This window comes from Pan troglodytes, chromosome 3 (assembly GCF_028858775.2).
Source record: "Pan troglodytes isolate AG18354 chromosome 3, NHGRI_mPanTro3-v2.0_pri, whole genome shotgun sequence".
Classification (NCBI taxonomy): domain Eukaryota; kingdom Metazoa; phylum Chordata; class Mammalia; order Primates; family Hominidae; genus Pan; species Pan troglodytes.
Window position 1 is genome coordinate 143,636,906 of NC_072401.2, and position 19,884 is coordinate 143,656,789.

The 19,884-nt window shown below is 35.5% G+C and overlaps 1 protein-coding gene across 23 annotated transcripts in view; it reads right to left on the reverse strand.

The window, feature by feature from the left end:
- INPP4B (inositol polyphosphate-4-phosphatase type II B) overlaps positions 1-19,884 on the reverse strand; it is an 811,274-nt gene that overhangs the window by 142,985 nt on the left and 648,405 nt on the right. For all 23 annotated transcript variants that reach the window (XM_001142120.7, XM_024356306.3, XM_054683404.2 and 20 more), the window contains one exon: positions 5,440-5,617. In XM_001142120.7, coding sequence (XP_001142120.2) covers positions 5,440-5,617 — 178 coding nt within the window. The remainder of the gene's footprint in view (positions 1-5,439; positions 5,618-19,884) is intronic.

Here is a 19,884-nt window from a genome sequence, read left to right on the forward strand (position 1 = left end):
ATATTGAGCTTCTTGGGTCTGTAGTTTCATTAAATTTTGAAAAACTGACCATGATTTCTGCCAATATTTTTATGCTTCCCTCTCTCCCTTTTTTGTCATTTCTGTTTATATTCCTTGATTTTTCTTCTGGTCACGGATCATATTTTCCTGCTTCATTGCATGCTTAGTATGTGCTTATTGGATGGCAGGCATTTTGACTTTACATTCTTGGCTGTCAGATTTTATTGCATTTCTTTAAATAATGTTGGATTTTCTATGGCAAAGTAAAATTACTCAGAATCAGTGGGATCCTTTCAAGCCTTGTTTTCAAACCTTGTTAGGGTAGACTAAGAGCAGCCTCTAGTCTAAGACTAATTTAGTCCCGCTACTAGGGCCATACGCTTCTGAGGACTTTACTCAATTCCCGTTGTATTAAAAAGTCTTACCACTTTACTGGTGGAAAGATAAACTATTACCGGGCCTGTGTGACCACCAGGAATTGTTTTTAAGCTTATTCCTAATATTTATTTCTGTGGACATGGGTAGCTTATTCGCATGCATACACAGATTGGTACTCATAAAGAGTTAAAGGCACTCATTTACAGATCTCCAGGGTTCCTTCTGTGTGAAGCTCCTTCCTCTCTGGTACTCTGCTCTGTGAATTCTAGCAATCTTGGCCTCCCAAACTCTAATCTCTGTCTCTTCACCTTGAGAAGATAATGTTTAGGTTCCTTTTTGCTACAGCCTAGGAACTGCCCTAGGAAGAAATCTAGATAGTTATAAGGATCACATAATTTGTTACCTATTTTCCAGTGCTTAAAAACCATTATGTCTACATTTTGTCCACTTTCTTGTTGTTTAAGGTGGGAGGGTCCATGTTATTCCATCATAAACAGCAGAAGTTCTGATTCCATAAATTTTATATATAGTCTCATTGTCAATGTTATCTTACATTCTTATCTTTATTTTTCTTATTGTACAATTTTCTAATAACAAATTTTGTTTATTGTATACCATCACTTATTTCACCAATTAAATAATTACCATTTAAAGGCAATTATGAAAAACAGCAACATAAGTTCTGTCCTGAAATTTCATTTTTATCTAAACCATTTATTCTCAAGTTTTCTTAGACTTCTAATACATACTTTTGCCAATCTTAAAAAAACAAACAAAATTTCTACTCATTAAGTTCTTTCCCACAGTTTGGGACTGAGATAGACCCAGGAGTGGTTACAGTGAATAAACAATAAAAAAGTTATTCTCAGTTTTAAGTAATCAACATAACATTCTTCTCTCTATTATGTGTATCTTCAACTTCTTAGCACACTAGCTGCCTGGCATTGCTATTATAGAAAACAACATTGCTTGAAAACATCCTGATTGTATATGTTTCAGAATACAATAGTTTTTATTTTTCTTTGAATGTAAGAGAACATTTTGGTATAGTATATTGAGGTTGAAAGAACAGTAGGAATTATAAGCTATGAGAATTTCTCAAATATGCTGTGAGTATAGCCTCTAACATTTACAATAAAAGCCATTATTTAACTATTTAACAAATGCAATATTGTAAAACACCCCATTCTTTTAAATTCTTAGGTTGTAAAAATTAAGGGCCATATCTATGTAGTATTTGTCATATAGCATCAAGTACGACACCACACATAATTAAGTGCTCAATAGTGCTTTTTGATGAGCAGGATAATAATGACTTATTAAACAAGGTCTATCAATCTCAATGGAATGGAGAAAGTGATGGGTGTTTGAATGCTAATAGATTTCTGAGCTACGAGAGATACGTAAACACTGTCCACATTCAGGCCTTTAAAAACATTATTTATTTTAGTTTGAATTTATTTTATCTATTCCTTGTTTTTTTTTCCTTCATAGAATTGCATACTTTTAGTCTGAGAAAAAAGGAAATGCATTTTTATCTCACTCTATTATTAACCGTTCATACTGTATGTTAAAATTTTGGTCTATCTTTTGCCTTTTTTGTTGGAATTATTCAGAAAAACTCAGCTTGGCTTTTGTTAGATTCTTACACCATAAGATTATACTATTCTTTAATATTTTCATGAACTAATATGCAACAACCAAACCCAATTATCCATAAGAAGGCATAACAAGAATGTTAAAATTATGATACAATTTAATTTAGTTTGTGCATATTAGAACACGAAACATTAAAAGTATTGATTTTTGTGAAATTTTAGTAGTACTCCTTCCCTGCCCCCACATTTTTTTCCGTAGTCCTATGTACAAGCATCCATATAGCAATCTGAAGACACAGTATACTGGTCAGGCTCACAGAATCTGGAGCCAAAAACACAAGGTGTGTGATTGTGAGTAAATTTAATATTTCTCTGCCTCAGTTTCCTCAACTGTGTAAACTAAGGCTACTCACAATACTTACTTCATAGAATTAGGAAGACTACATGTTAAAATAATATTATCCACCTCATGGAACTCTGAAAATTAAAGCACTTATAAGAGTATCTCAGAGTTATTAAGCCACCAATAAATGCTAGCCATTACTGTCACTTCAACATCGTAATAACCACTACTATCGAGTTTTGGAGTTCCTGGGAAGAACAGGCCTGTGTTTTATTCCATTTTTCTACCTTTTCTGTTGAGCACAGTGACTGTCAAATAGTATGAATTCAGGAATTATTTTTAGTTTATAAATCGTATGTGTTTGTCTCTACCAACAGTGTTTATTTAGATGGATGGAATTTTGGTTGGGGAGCTCTATCCATGTGCCTTGGTTCTCAGTAGCAGTAGAGATGATGTAAATTGCCTTTGGATCTACAAATATTGCCTACTCAAAGACTCCTGGAATACGCCCTCTCAGCAAGTTGAATTTTTCTGTTGCCACTTGCTTTTCCCCCAGACTATATGTTTAATTGATAATGATTTCATGGCTATTGTCTTCAGGTGCAATGGCTTACCTAAGAGGAGAGATGCCACCTCATTACAAAATAGAATACCTCCTTCTTCACTGCCCTGGGCTGCCCTCAGTCTTCCCCAGGGGCCCCAAGTCTACAACAGTAAACTCTTCCATGTTCAGGTGCTCAAAGGCTATAAAACCTTCACATTTCCCTGATAAGCATGAATATAGATAACTCCTTAATGTCTTGAATATGCTATATGGATTAGTCCCTAAGAAAACAACACTAGGTACCTATTTCCAAACACGCCAGTTCAGAATCAGTAAAGGAAACCAGGGAACTATCCATGAAGTAAACGTTTTTATTTTATAATCCATAGTATACAACAAGCCCAAAACTTAAAAACAGAACTTTTAAAGCTTACATCCCACTAATATTCAATTATATTTAAATTTAGAATGCCACTAAAACTCTCTCTCTTTCATACCTGAATTCATGGATCATACTTTGTTCTAAACCATGAGATGCTAACAGTGCTCATAGACTATACAAAACTGTTAACTTAGATAATTCTTTGAAATTCCAGTCATGAATTCTTAAAAGAATGCATGGCTTGCAAACTTAACTTAAAAAAAGATCCTCCTAGTTTTAAGGACTGAGAGATTTATTAGTCGACTAAGCTTGTCTACTCAGTAGAAAAGAGAAAACATAGGGGAAAAAGTTGGAGCAATGCTGGATTCAAGGAGCAGAAAATGCCCATCCTAACCTCCCCCCACCACCAACATCACTGCAGCAAGTTGTAAATGATGTATGAAATGACAAATCCCTGCCCGGTGCACAAGAAGAATATAAATACTGCTCTGTAATCACTGCAGTGGTGTGCTATTCGCTAAAATTTTCAGCTTAGGTGAACCCAGAAAAACCTCACCTCATCTATAAATCCAAAAAAGAAATGAACCGAAATGAAATTATATTATTTTACTGTATGCAACAACCTCCTCTTTTTTCTTTTTCCCTGGCCAGAAAAACATACTTATTGAATATCAAAATACTTAGGTATTACTAAGGCATTTGTCTAACAAACATTTTTTAAAAAAACTTTTAAATAAGGAAATGTCAAAATCCATATATTAGACGGAGGGCGCTAAAAAGAACTTCCATTCTGGAGTCATCCAGATCTGGGTTTGAACCCAGGTTTTGTTTGAATCCTGTATTTGACTCTAGCTGCATGACTTTTCACATTTTTAAAATTTCTCTGAGCTTTAGCCTTTTTCTGTGTGAAATGAAGATAATATGTTCTCCATAATTCTGATGATTAAATAAAACGACATAAAGTGTGAAGCCCCTTGCCCTATTTGACGCAAAGTAAGTACTTGCAAAATTTGGGTCAATATTTTCCTCCCTTTTCACGACAGAGGCATGTGTTCTGGCCTGGAAGGAATGCTGCATTTTGAACTGGAAGTTCTGAGTTTGGCTTTTCATTTTTTAATTTATTAGACAATTCACTCGAACTTTCTGAATAGATATTAACTATTTTTTCATGAAAATAGGTATGTTTTCTCCTATGAGAATAACATATAAAAATGTATAAACTGCAATGTTAAATAAGCATAAGATATTATTATAAATTAACATACCCGAATAAAAAGTATGGACATACATAAGATCCAGGTTTCTATGAATCTGTTCTTCAGAGAGGTGGAAAACTACACTTTTGTCTTACTCTACAATTACGAGAATTTTCTTTGATCAGTTTCTCCAACGGCATATTTATTGAAAGTTTCTCATAAAAAATTACATGATCTCCTTAAAATGCACAGGTGAAGGATGCACACATTAAAAGTGGACACTGGTTTTACATTGAAAATCAACTGTCACTTGTCTTTTTCTATCTCAGCTTTCTGTCTATCACACAGCGAGCCGCCCTCGTTAGTTCTGGAAGTTGATATTGAGTGTCTACCCCATGCCAGACTAGCTCTCCTTTCTGCAGATAAAGGAACAAGTCACCTTTGGAAAAACTAAGGCTTAGATGATACTGCTTTTCAAATAACTGACACATTTGGAAATTTTTGGAACCTCTCCTCGGTAAATAATGTTGTAGAGAGCAAACTGAGGCAGAGGAAGTACCCCATACAGACTGATGTAAATCCACATCAAAGTTCTGCCTTCAAATGAAGTGGCATTCCTATTCAAATGTAAAGCTTTATATGCATAAAAATTAGGTGATCACCAGAGGAAAATAAAGTAATTTTCAAAATCTAATTTAATTCACTTAATAAGACCATAAACCAAAGAAAATGAAAGATGCCAAGGAAAAGAGAAGATATATACCAAGCAATAACAGGTTTCATTTCCTACTAAGAAAAAAAAAAAGAGTGCTCAGTAAGATTTGAACAGAGAATGAGGCCAATTCATTTTGATCCTGTGGCAATACTTTGAAGCTTACTTTTTAACCTACTCTATTTTACATTTCCAGATGCTATGAATGGCGATGTATGCAGAAAGCCAGACCAATGGGAATTTGAGTATTTCATTTTCCCAACTATAGTGATGATTTGGATCTTACTTTTTCTGAAAGCATCTTTAAAGAATTCTTCAAGCTGTCTGGAGAATGCTGGCTTGCAGAACTAAGCAGTAGGTCTGCATGGGTTGCTATAAGAGGTTGTAGTTGATTGATGTTGCTGAGAACTTCCTTTGCTTTGGCTGTGTTTTCAGGTGAATAGTAAATAAACTGGTATCCGGTACTGCAACAACAAAGATAAAAATAAGTTACACAAACAGCATAATGAATGTTCAGCCCTTAATATCAGATGGCAAATGATAAACAGAACTCCAAGTATCACTCTTTCCTATTGATAAGAACTGTCCTAAGAGATTTTTAATAATGCACTAGCAATTTTTATGTAAGGTGACGAAAATGCTTTTTAAAACTAGGTAATCTTGTTTTGCTAAAACACTGGGAAGATTAATACTAATACTTGACATGATTACATATATGTCAAGTATATGTAATGGCTCATGCATGCACATATATGTAATCATGTATGTCAAGTATTAGTATTCAAAACAAATTAGTATTACTATTAATTCCTAATGAACTTGAGGCCACATAAGCCAGTGGGAAAAGATTCAAGCCAATCTCAACTTAAATCCTGGTTTGTCACTAACTAGCTGGGTGACTTTGGGCAGCCTTCTTACTCATCAGGAAAGTGGGAATAATCATCTAAACCATTCTATGAGGTGTGTAACGTTAGTAGTCATTCATATAAAGTGCCTAAAATTGTGCTTGGCACAGGAATAGCATTCAATACCTACTACCTAACATTTCCCCCCATGTTACTAGGTGAGGGGTGTGGAGGAAGTAAATTTTAATAGCTGAGAAATGAGGAGAAAATTAATTAATGTCAAGTGGGCACATGGACAAATTTATTGGACAGAAAAAGGACATTAGTAGCAGAATGCTATTTCATAGTGTTATTTTATCACGACACTTTGTCTTCTTATGGTTTTCCATTTAAGATACCAAGAAATCTAAAATTGATTATTAACTAAAGAATTATTGACTTCTTTTTTTTAAGAGACAGGATCTCAGTCTGTCACCCAGGCTGTAGTACAGTGGCACAATCAGAGTCCACTGCATCATCTAACTTTGTTGGCAATGATCCTCCCGCCTCAGCCTCTTGAGTAGCTGGGACTACAGGTACAAGCCATCACACCTGATTAAATTAAAAAAATTTTTTTTCATACAGACTAGGTCTTACTATGCTTGCACAGACTGGTCTTGAATGCCTAGCCTCGAGCCATCCTCCCCTCTTAGCCTCCCAAAGTGCTGGGATTACAGGCTTGAGAATTATTGACTTTTATAATCATCATCTAGGAACTAATCAAGCACATTATGGGAGCAGGGATTCTTTAGAGTGAAGGAATCTTTGATCCATTTCATCAGGAAGAGGCATTCCAGCAGGAAAGCTGCAAAACAGCAAAACAATTGCCAGAAGGAAAGAAGAGGGAAGTAATGGCTCATGCATGCACAAGATTCATGTAAACTTGCTTACATCCCATTATACCCAAATGTCAAGACATTTTTTCAAAAAACTTTGCAGTCAATGTTATTTACTGAATATGTCTACTACATTTTTATCAGCTCAATTATTTAAATTCCATAATTTTATTCCTCATCTTGAAACCTCAGACACCACTAAGAAAAACTGACATCTAGGAAGCATGATCTGTTCTATTTTTCTCACACTAGTGATTTTTCAGGGGAAAATTATCAGAATCTTTAAGGAAACAATTTTTTTTTTGCAAATATATAATGAATATTTCTCCTATTTTATTTATTTACTTATTTAGTAAAAGATTAAAAGAAATGCCCTTTGAGGCTTGGGCTATTCAGAAGATTGAACAAGAAGTCAATGAAGGTATCAGATTTATGAAGGCTAAGAAACGCATTACTAGTTTACTTGTAGACTTTTAAATGTCAGAAGTGAGGGGCTTCAGATAAAACATACCTTAATTTGCTATTATGTATGTCTTAATGCAAGTTAAAGTAAATGAAAAAAAAATTGCAAGGAGGGGAAAGGAAACAGTAGTCCTAGCCAATTCTCTATGTCTCTTTCTGGCTTCTTGAGTGGTTGAGACAGATCTCATGCAGGAGTGTAGTAAGGACTTAACAAAAGAAATCATGAACTCAGACTGGATGTAAAGTTTAATCTGTAACAGACTTTAATAAATCAAACAGCTCCACATTATTTTTGTAAAGAAAATGATTCTCTAAAGATACAGATGTGTCACCAGAATTTGAACAACGTTTGATACCCAGCAGCTCCGAGAGCAGAAAGCAGGACCTACTTACAGACCCAATGCAGAGCCATGTGGTCACTGCTATGTGATCCCTCTTTGCAGGTCTGCTATCCTGTGTCCATCAGAGATCGCTTCCTGTGTCCTCTTATGGCTATTTACAGGCTTCCCGTGGCTTAGCCTTTGGAAAGCTAGAATGCTCATGGCCTTGTGGGGTCTTCCATCTCTCTCTTCACCTGACTGCTTTCTTTTATTATTGTTATTATTATTATTATTATTATTATACTTTAAGTTCTAGGGTACATGTGCATAACATGCAGGTTTGTTATATATGTATATGTGTGCCATGTTGGTGTGCTGCACCCATTAAGTCATCATTTACATTAGGTATATCTCCTAATGCTATCCCTCCCCACTGCCCAAGGTAATTTATAGATTCAATGCCATCCCCATCAAGCTACCAATGACTTTCTTCACAGAATTGGAAAAAACCACATGACTGCTTTCTGAATGTGTCTTCTCTGGCCTCTCATACACTCACTTCTATCCATTCCATTTTACTCCTATCACTATTGCCTTCCTTCTTTACTATTATTCTTTCCTAGAAGTTCACTGTTATTATTTTCCTGAATATTACTACTTTCATTATCAAATTCCCTGACAGTCTCCACTCCATTCTATTCTAATTCACACATTTCTAATATTTATTCTACACATGTTCTTTATTCATGCCCTAGTTGAATGGTGCTCAAATTTTAGCAGTCACAATAAGATTTCCTTGGGGATGAGGACAGGGCCTCAATGTTTATTGAAAAAAATGCAGATTCCTTGGCAACATCTGCTAAGAGATTCTGCTTTAGTACGCTGTAGCACTTGTGACAAGCACCTCCAGAGATACCAACGCAGGGACGGAGCATCTTTAGAGATACCCTGTCATTGTTTTGACTGAGATCCCCTCTAAACCCTTGATCATGCTACACAAGGACTCTCATAAAAGTTCCTTCTTAAGGTATTCAAATTTTCTTAGCACCTTTTACAAGGCTACTTTTACAACCCATCTTATTCACAAAAGTTGCTTTGGTTCCCTCCTCATTACCAGTGTTTGCTCTCCTAACCTTTTTCATCATGATTTCATCTTTTCCCTCCCAATATATTCCCTTTCCTCTCCCCAATACATTCTTCAATCACCATGATAGGACATAATCCTAACTCCTGCCTCTTTCTCCTAATTCAGTCTCCTTTGGAGCAGAGTTGTGTAGCAGGCATCGGTTGTTCTGATGAAGTCTTTTTAATGATGAGCACCTCACCTAGTGAGGCTAAAAGATTCATTTTCCATAATAAAAGCCAACGTTGGTGTCCAGGATGAAAGGATGAAATAGTATGGTATGGAAAAAAAATCACCGCTCACAAAATAATTTTAAGTATACATAAATTTTATCTACCTATACTCTACTTACTCTTTAAACATGTCACATATTTTAACAGTTATAGCTTCTTAAATGGGAAGTAATAAGTATAATTTAATTATCTAGATAAAAACAACATAACTAAACTCTATTTTATAGTAGTATGAAATTTAAACTGGATCCAAACACTTGAGTCAACGATCAATCAGATGACTCTGGAAGAAAGGCAAAATATTTACTTGGACAAAATATTTTATAGAATATAAATAGTACTGCAAAGCACAGATAATGAAAATTGAAATTAGTTTCATAATATTTTTCTATTGAGAGAGTGAATTAAAGTGTACTATATACTTTAATATATTCATTTAAATATGGTAATTTAATATATTTAATATATTTTCATAAGAATGCACACCTACATCCCCATCCTCACGTTTGTGTGTGTATATGTTGTTACTATCCATGTCATATTTTGGAGATGTGAAAAAAATATAAAGCACATAATGAAGTAACATTCACATTCATAAGCTCTAATTGCTAACCAAAATACAATTAAAACAAGGACTTATAAATTCCTGAGTGTATATTTGTCCCAGTCCCTTTTTCCTGGTCTTCCTTATTTTCCTATCCTCTTGCTCCAAGACTCAGCTCTTGGAACTCTTTTGTCTATATGTCCCTCCTAAGTAATCTCATGGTTTAAATACACATGTTGCACTAATGATTTCCAAATCTCCATCTCTAGCCTGGACTTTCCCGCTGGACTCCAATGAAAACAAAAGCTCTCCTGTTCACAGCTCCAGCTTAACCTGTCCCAAACTGATCCCGAGATCTGCTCCCCACTTTCAACACCCAGCTCCTTTGCACTCTTCCCCATCTTAGATTATGGCAGGTCCATTTAATATTGTCTATGACTCTTTGTCTCTTATCTTTCATCCAACTTTTCAGAAAGTCTCGCCTTTTCCTTCAAAATATACCCAGAATCCAACCACTTATTTCTACACTTATTGCAACCACCCCATCATTTCTACCACTAGGATTATTGTAATAGCTCACAAACTGGTTTCCGTATCTCTATCCTTAAACTTATCTATTGCAAGATAAATAATACTCTCAGATATTGAAGTCCTTGACTTATGGTTAGGGTCTGAAGACGGCAGGAGGCAGACAAGAAGAGAAATATAATTTATTTTCCTTAACTCCTTGACCACAAGTGCACATTGTGGGACTTACTCTGTTACTTATCCATCCTTTCCCTTCCCACTCCATTGCTACCTCCACTCCTTAATCTGTTCGCTCAACCAAGCTACTATTTTATGCAGTGGAGCCATTAAAAAATAGAGATGAGAGATGATTAACAGGCAAGGAGAAAAACGAGAAGGAAAAGACAGGGAAGGTGGGACATGAACAGAAGGGGATTAGGATTGGTGAGTTTAGGGAAAAATGACTTAGAGTGGTGTGTCTCTTCTCCTGTGGCAGAATTAAGTGTCCAGAGAAAAAAAAATCTAGAACTATTTCCACTTGTTTTTTTTCTAGCTCAAACCCTACTTGTAAAAAAAAAAAAATGTGGTCTCTTGAATCCAGAGGAAGGAATATATATGCTCTCAGTTCTGACTGAGAAGAAAATAATATGGATCACAAAAGAAAATTCACACTTTAGTGTACTTAAATATACCCTTCTGGTCTCACAGGGTTTAATAATGGGCTTCATGCCTCTCTGCTTTCCCCAATGCACCCTTTCCATTTTCTACTGGAAGTGGGGTTTGGAGAAAAGAATTAGAAAAAAACAAAACAAAACAGTATTTTACCTCTTTTGGATTTCACTTACATAATTAAATGAGTTATATGATCTGTACTTAAATTGATATTTACCTTTACTCCTGTTTTAAACAAATCACAGTTTTGGGCTGGGCGCAGTGGCTCACACCTGTAATCCCAGCATTTTGGGAGGCCGAGGTGGGCAGCTTGCCTGAGTTCAGGAGTTCAAGGCCAGCCTGGGAAACACAGTAAAACCCTGTCTCTACTAAAATACAAAAAATTAGCCAGGTGTGGCAGCATGCACCTGTAGTCCCAGCTACTCAGGAGGCTGAGGTAGGAGAATTGCTTGAACTCGGGAGGTGGAGGTTGCAGTGAGCCAAGATCGCCCCACTGCACTCCAGTGAGGGCAACAGAACAAAACTCCATCTCAAAAAAAAAAAAAAAAAAAAGGTTTCATGAAAATTTTAGAATCAAAGAGTGTTGTGATCAAAAGTTGATTCTGCCATTTATTAGCTCTGTGAAAAATGATGCTAATAGGAAAAAAAAAACATTCATTTTTGCTGAAAATTCCCCCTCTAAGAAAATGTGTTTACTGGTTCAGAACACAGTGGCTTCTACTATTCCACTTTTTAGTTTGCAAGTTCTTACTTGTACTTTCTAAACCATTGAAACGTCTTTTTTATGTACATCCTTTATTTAGCCCTATTCTTGCTTTAATTCAAATTTTCCAGGTACTATTATATGACCTTTAAATAAGCAAAGTCCAGTGTGCTTTATTTCCTTTCCTGGCCTATTCCCACTTATCCACGAGTTCACTTGCTTTGATTTCATTTGCCACCTTCCAAGGTCTAGTCAGTTCTATTTCTGCCTAGTTTGACTTCTGGTATTTTCTTGTTGTCCCTATGGAGATAATACCCAAACCTGGTCTCCTGATTCCTTCCAACCTCAAAATCTTCTCAGCTTCATCCTAGACCTTATGCCCTAATATACTTGATCAAAGTACAGAGTAAGAAAGGTCCAGGAGAAAAAACCATACCCCAATACTCTGCAAATATAAAAGTTCCTTTGACTGCAAACAGGCATGAGAGACTTTTTTGGGGTGACAAAAATGTCCTAAAATGGGATTGTGATGATGACTGCACAACTCTGTAAACTTACTAAAAATCTTGGAATTATATACTTGTAATAGTTCATTTTTATTCTAGACAAACTATACTATAATAAATTTCTTTTAGAAAAAACAAATCTTTCCAACATATGATATTATAGACTAATGATTATGATTCTGGAGTAAGAATACAAAAAAAACAGAAGGTACATATACAAGCCATTTTATTTTTTTCCATGTTAAATCTGACAATACTTTAAGAGAGTGCCTAATAAAGCCAATATTTTATACTGTATTTATCCTAATAATTTAAATCTCCTCCTCTATCACTTTAATAGATAATAATCATTGGGTACACATATGCTATGGGCCTAGCATTACGTTAAATGCTAGTTTTTCAGGGATTATATTATTTAATTTTGACAACAACCCTCTGAGGAACAAATATTAATTCAAGATGTAGAAATTGAAGCCAGAGTAGGTTAAGTAACTTGACTTGGATCACACAAACTAGCATAGATGGTAAAACCAGGTTCAAACCCGGGTCTTCATTGTTACACAGTTTGAACTCCTAATTATGTTTTACTATCTCTTGAACATAGTATCAACCCATTTTAAATTTGGAAAAATTAAAATGCTATAACTAATATGGGAAACATTTTTAATTGAATAAGTATTGCTTATAAATATTAAAAATATAATTAAAGATGTTCTCGCCTAATTAAAACAAAGTTCATTAGAGATGTATGATTCTATTTTGTAACACAAATTAAAGAATTTCAGAATTGTCTCACAGTAAATTATTTTCAACAAATATTTAATAACTACTACTCAGTCAATGAATTAAGGAAGCAAAAAACCAGGGGTACTCAAGGTTATCAGTGGATCATGTGTGATGATGCCAGCCCACTAAACGCTACATGAAGGGCTGGTAGTAAGAAAGAAGAAAAAGGGAAAAACTATTTTGTCTGAGTCTTCTTCCCATAAGAGCTTGCAAACCTAAGGCTTTATCTAGATGCTTGGTGTCTATGAATATCCTGAGGACAGCTGTAGTTTCAGGGCTTGCTTACTAACCACTCTGCATTGAAGTTCCTTCCATTCCTGAGATGAAGGGAAAAGGATGGCACATTGCATCCAACTGTTCTAGGTACTCTGAGATTGCAGAATGTTTTTGTTACCTAGTTTCCGTATTTGCTGGAAGTAGAAGTTGCAAAAAGATTTTATGAAAACATTTCTCTTATTTTACAACTAAAAAAAAAAGGAGGAAAGACAAAACAAACATTCAAAAATAAATATAACTGTATTTATCTGTGACATTCTAACTTATTAACCTTTCCAACACATTCACTGATATGTCTAGATTGATGTCTTCTGCATACATGTCATACTTTCTTTCAGGCACATTGTTTACATTCAGCTCTACATACCTCATAATCCACCGAATAACTGAAATGGCTACATAATGTTCAACTTTAGTGACGCAGAATAGTTTGCTTATTCATTCATTCATTCATTCAAAATGCTTATAATATTTTACTATTATGAATGGTAATCTATGAACATCTCTGAAAAATTTACTTCTTTTATTTTTATTGTGGCCATATTCCTAAAAAAGTGGTGTTCCTAAAGTGTATTTGAGAGGGCTGCAGATAGAAAACCAATAAGGCTGGAGCTTTAAAAATATTTTTACTGACTACTAGGCAGAACGATTTTAGGCAGATTAATATAGTAATTGACTCTGAGTGCAAATCACCACATCAATTCACATGTTTTTTAATAGCACAAATAATTTATTTTAAAAATTATATTCTCTTAAAGACCCATAAGGAATTGACTAGACCAACTACATTTTATTTCTCTCTGGTGGATAGCAAAATCCCTTCCTAAGCTAACATTGCACATTTATTAAGAGGATGTCATGTGTTGAACATCTTTTGACTGCTCGAGGGTAAATGAGTATGGAAGAAGAACTTGAGACTAAGGACAGAAGTCTAATTTTCTAGCTCTGGTTCTGTCATTAGCTGCATTGGTGACTCAATCGTTGGTCCTTGGTATTTTCATCAATAAAATAAGTAGGAGAATTCATGGTCTCTGGGATCCTCTCTAAGTTCTATGATTTAAAAGATTCTTGGCTGGGCACGGTGGCTCACGCCTATAATCCCAGCACTTTGGGAGGCTGAGGTGGGTGGATCACGAGGTCAGGAGATTGAGACCAATCTGGCTAACACGGTGAAACCCCATCTCTACAAAAAATACAAAAAATTAGCCGGGCGTGGTGGCGGGTGCTTGTAGTCCCAGCTACTTGAGAGGCTGAGGCAGGAGAACTGCTTGAACCCGGGAGGTGGAGCTTGCAGTGAGCAGAGATCACGCCGCTGCACTCCAGCCTGGTGACAGAGTGAGACTCTGTCTCAAAAAAACAAAAAACAAAAAACAAAAAACAAAAAAAAGATTCTTAATGTGAAAAACAGCACGGACTCAACAAGATTATTTTCTTATTTCTCAAAATGTCTCTTTAATGGAATATAAACAACTGACCTTATTAATTAAGCAATGGAAATGAATGGCTTATTTCCTGTATCCCCTTTCTCAGCTGTCTTGGCATTTACCCAGTTATAGAAACCAGAAACCTAAGAGTCCTTCAATCCTGCCCAGGCTCCCTGAAGCCCTCAGCCAACTGGATTTAAATTCTGTTAGATATTTCCTCAAAATCTTCAACTCCCCAGGTACCTGTTTTCCCTCATGCAACTATTATAATAGTCTAATTGTTTGCCATTCTTCTGTTCTCTCTACACTGTCACTCCAAATACTATGATCACGGCAATCTTCAGCTGAAAACCTACCAATTGCAGTATCCATAGCCTACAGGGTGAACTGCCAGGAGCTGACATAGCAAATAATTGTTTAAGATTTGGTCCTTGCTCCCTGCCCAGCCTAACGTCCTTTCATACTCTCCTACACTCTAGAAGCTGCTCTGTGTTGCTGGAGTTTATAAGCCAAGGGGCAGTGAATGGCACTATCATTCCCCAGATGTATGTGGGAGTCTTCCTTGATACCGCTGGGTTCTTACCTCCACTCCTAACACACATACAACCCCCAAGTTGCCCCTAAATACCTCTGTAATTTATCTTCTCTCCATCTGTGCTGACACTATAAGCCAATCCATCTTCCTTCTCTGATGGGGTTACCACAATAATCAATTATTAATGTAAGCCTCATCACAAGGAAGAGGACATTGAAATAATTCAGGCAAAGTCCCCTCTAATAAAGATTTTGCAATAACAGTATTTATATCATGTAACACAGCCAATTGTTTGATTTTTCCATGACAAAAATTCCATATGTACATTTTTTTAAAGTTTGAGATGTTCTACACTTAGCTTTCAAAGCTCTGAAAAATATAGTGTATTTTATTTGTAGATGACTGGCAATTTATTTATAGATGACTTTCTTTTCTGCTGTATGCTGCCTTTGCAATGATGACTATTAAATATCTAGAACAACAGACAGCTTTAAAAATATTCTGGAAATCACTTGGAGTTTAACAAGTTCAAAAGTTCCTCCTTGGATTCAGTGAATACTTCTGAGATAACATACTGTGTCATGGTTTAAAATGTTGTTTCAGTTTACAGCAAAGGAGAAATGTAACTTCTAATTTACAGAAAATAAATCCTCAAATCATATTATCTTTATATATTTAGTTTTAAAAATAAACAGAAAAAATGTATTTTTTCTGTAATTTTCATATTAGACTTAACATTTTTACTTTTAAACCCTAATCTTCTTGTTGATTTTTTTTTTCTGATATATCTCTAGGTGTACACATGTAGCCACAGCTATAGTGAAGACAAGAAAATCCAAGAGTGGTTATGTATTTTGTCATTTTCAGACTGCCCTCTTCACCAAATTTGATATCATTAAAAATTTGGGGACAGTTTAGCAAACACATTTTGTCATTTACAATTAAAGTCATTTCCTTTAAAATAAATATTTAATTTTTTAAAATTCTGAACTGTCACACTATATATAGTGCCTCTTGCCTAAATATCAGATCATTCTTTGCCTCACAAGCTTTTGGACAGGTTGTTGGAAGAATGTCACAACTTGGAAGTGTTAAAGTCACTACTGCAGTACTGATATTGAATCAGGTTTTTAAGTTAGCCATTTTTATATAAATTGTCTCCCTTCTTCTTTCGGAAGACGTAAAAGTATATTTTCCCTAGCTAGTGAGGTGCAAGGAAACACTAATGTTATACCTGCCAAATAGTTGTTTTCAAAGCCTATAAGACATTTTCCACAAGTGTCTTTTTGTTTCTGTTTCTTTTTCCTAATTCCACAAAAAGTCTCTGTGTCTGCTACCTAATTCTATCACACTGATCTCTTCTGCAGGCACAGTCATTGGTTCTTCCCTTTATTCTTATGGCAGGCAACCCTTTGATGTTACTCGTTCATTCCCCCATATATATATCCATTCATCAAACACTTTTCAAGTTAGGTCCTGGGGATACTGTGGTAAACAGGACAGACATATTTCATATTCTCAGAGCACATACAGTCTAGAGGGATTTTGTACACTGGAGACTTAAAGCAGACTTGGCTTAGACAAGGAGTCAGAAGAAGCTTCCAGGCAGAAATGATTTTAAGTTAAGATCTGTGGTGGTGAGAAAGTTCTCTTCTGGTTCACTATGGAGGGTAGAGGGGAGGGAAAGATGATGGTGTCATGGTGCAAGATGAAGCTGGAGAAGAAACCAGGGCCAGAACACACGTATATATTATTGCACCTTAGATTTTCTCCTGCAAGCAAGAGGCAGCTAAGAAATTTTTAAAATTATGAAACACAAGAATATTTGCCTTTAAGAAATATAATTCCAACCAAGATAAGGAAAACTGATTGGATGAGAGCCAGTCTGGGAGGAAGGACGGTAATTAAGAGGTTTGGTAGTAGAATATTTAAAAGACAGTGGTTCTATGGGCTAGGATTATCTTAACCCATGTTTCATTATTAAAATGCATAACTTCCAGATATATAAGAAAGTAAGTTAATTTTAAGTGAAAGCAAGGGAGAAAAAGTTGTCAAGGATTTTCAGGTGCAACATTGAACAGTGGGGTGGATGGTCATACCTTTTTATTAAGGAAAATAACCCCCAAAAGAAGCAAGTTTGAGAGCCAAAGGGATGCAAAATGATTCAATATCTCAATCTTGAGGTGTATGGAAGATACGAGTAAAGTGGAGCTACCTGCTAGATATATATTTATAAATATATGTGTGTGTGTGTGTGTGTGTGTGTGTGTGTGTATATATAATCAGCCATACCTCTACTTCACACGTGAATAATATCCAAACTCAATACTCAAGACTGAATGAGAAATTAGGCATGTTATGCATATTAATACAACTTTTTGGTGGTATTACTTCTAAAATTTAACTACCTCTTAACTAAGAAATCTTAGTTTCTTAGTTAAGAAAGAAGTCCTCTTGGCCAGGCGCGGTGGCTCATGCCGGTAATCCCAGCACTTCGAGAGGCCGAGGCGGGTGGATCACGAGGTCAGGAGATCGAGACCATCCTGGCTAACATGGTGAAACCCTGTCTCTACTAAAAATACAAAAAATTAGCAGGGCGTGGTGGCAGGTGCCTGTAGTCCCAGCTACTCGGGAGGCTGAGGCAGGAGAATGGTGTGAACCTGGGAGGCGGAGCTTGCAGTGAGCCGAGATTGCGCCACTGCACTACCTCCTGGGCGATAGAGCAAGACACCATCTCAAAACATAAAAAAAAAAAAAAAAAAAAAAAAAAAAAAAAAGAAGTCCTCTTAACTAAGTCTAGTTATACTAAATGTAGGAATTTATCTAGAAGAAACACCCAGAAATTTGCAAAGATATATGAATAAGGATATACCTTGCAAGCGCAGGTGGTTCTAATCAAAAACTTAGAAACAATCTAAATGACCATCAATAGTGTATTGGTTAGATAATTATGTTAAATCCAATCAATAAAATCCTACTTAGTTTTCAGAAAGAATAAGATTTACATGCACTAAATTGAGAAACTGCCTAAACATTTTTTTGTGGAAATATATCCTTTCTATATATTTACATAAATAATAGCTAATATCGATTAAGACCTCATCATGTGCCAGGCACAGTTATAAATGCTTAGCATATATAAACTCATCAAATTTTGAGAACCACCCTCTGGGGTAAGCACTATTATTTCCACTTTACAGATGAGAAAACTAAGGTACAGAAAGGTGTGGTAATCTGACTAATGTCACAAAGACAGTATGTGACAATCAGAATTCAAATCTACACTGGGAGCAGAGTCTATGAATTGTCTGAGATGAAAGTTTCTGCCTGTTCCAGAATGGAGGACAGAAAAATTAAACAGAGTTACAGAAAAGTCAAGAACATTACATTCTCAACATTTGTGTTTGTGGGCTAAGATAATCACTGCTAAAACTTAAATAATTTGACATTCCAAGACGAAATCTTGCGCAAAATAGATTAAACTGCTCAGATTGGTTTATTTTAAGGAAGAGGACTAGAACAGGTAGGATTTCAACTATACAAGCCTCTTTATTCTTTGAATTTGTGGGCCATAAACAAATTTTGGTTTTGTATATAGCTACAATGAAAATAAAGAAGGAGGAAAAACTGCATTACAAATTCACTTATTACAAATTCACTCAGGATCATGTGAAATTGAGCAAAAATCCTTCCATTTACTTAGTACCACATTTAGTTCAAAGCTTTGCAGGCCTCATTATTTACTTCATACAGTATGTTCAAGCCTCAGCATGACTACTTAATTAAAAGCACTTTATTCTCTCTCTATGAAGATTTGGTGTTATATACAAGGAGTTGTATATAGGGAAGTCCACATGGAGAAGAGAAACCTGGTGGGCAGTTTTGGCAGACCTAGCCCGTATTTGCCAAAATATGAACAAAGTTAAGAGCTGAGAGTAGCCAACAAGGAACTAACTCACAGGAGGAAAAAAAAATGTACTCCCAAGGAATCAAATTATAATCAAAAGAAAAACTTTAATTACCATCTCCTTCAAAATGATATATTGTCAGCTACTGAACACAGTTCAAAAGAAAAAAAGGAACTGACAGGGGCTTTTATTTAAATTATTCTTATTTCTAGAGTGCCCATGTAATTTTACCATAATTTTTAAAAGAAAATTTTGTGACAGAAAATGTTCTTTCTGAAAAGAAAAAAATAAAGTATATTTTAATTTAAATATACTTTATTGAAATATTGAAAATGAATGGGAGATAAATTTTAGCTGTAGCCTACGAGACTGACATTTTTAAATTTGAAGTATTGGGCATGACTTCCAAAGAAACACAAAGATGAACGTTGTTTTATAAATGAAGAGTATTATATTCATATTATGTGTATGTGTGTGTGTCTGTGTGTGTATATCTATCTATATATAAATATATATACATTTGCATACCATATATATATATACACACATACACACACACACAGACACACATTTTTTTTTTGAGACAGGGCCTCCCTCTGTCACCTAGAGGCTGGTGTGCACTGGGGTGATCTTGGCTCACTGCAACCTCCACCTTGCAGGCTCAAGTGATCCTTCCACTTTAGTCTCCCAAGTTTCTGGAACTAAAGGCACATACTACCAAGCCTGACTAATTTTTGCACTTTTTTTTATAGAGACAGGGTTTTGCGATGTTGCTCAGGCTGGTCTCAAACTCCTGAGCTCAAGCCAACCACTGGCCTCGGCCTCCCAAAGTCCTGGGATTACAGGCATGAGCCATCGTGCCTGGCCTAAATTATGTATGTAACTTTAAAATTAGTCATTTTAAACAGTTTTGCCGTTTCAAATTTTTAACAGAAAAAAATATAAGGATGTAGATTATATGTGGAAAAAAAGACTGGAAGAGAGCACCCAGTATGCTACCAGTAATTGCTAT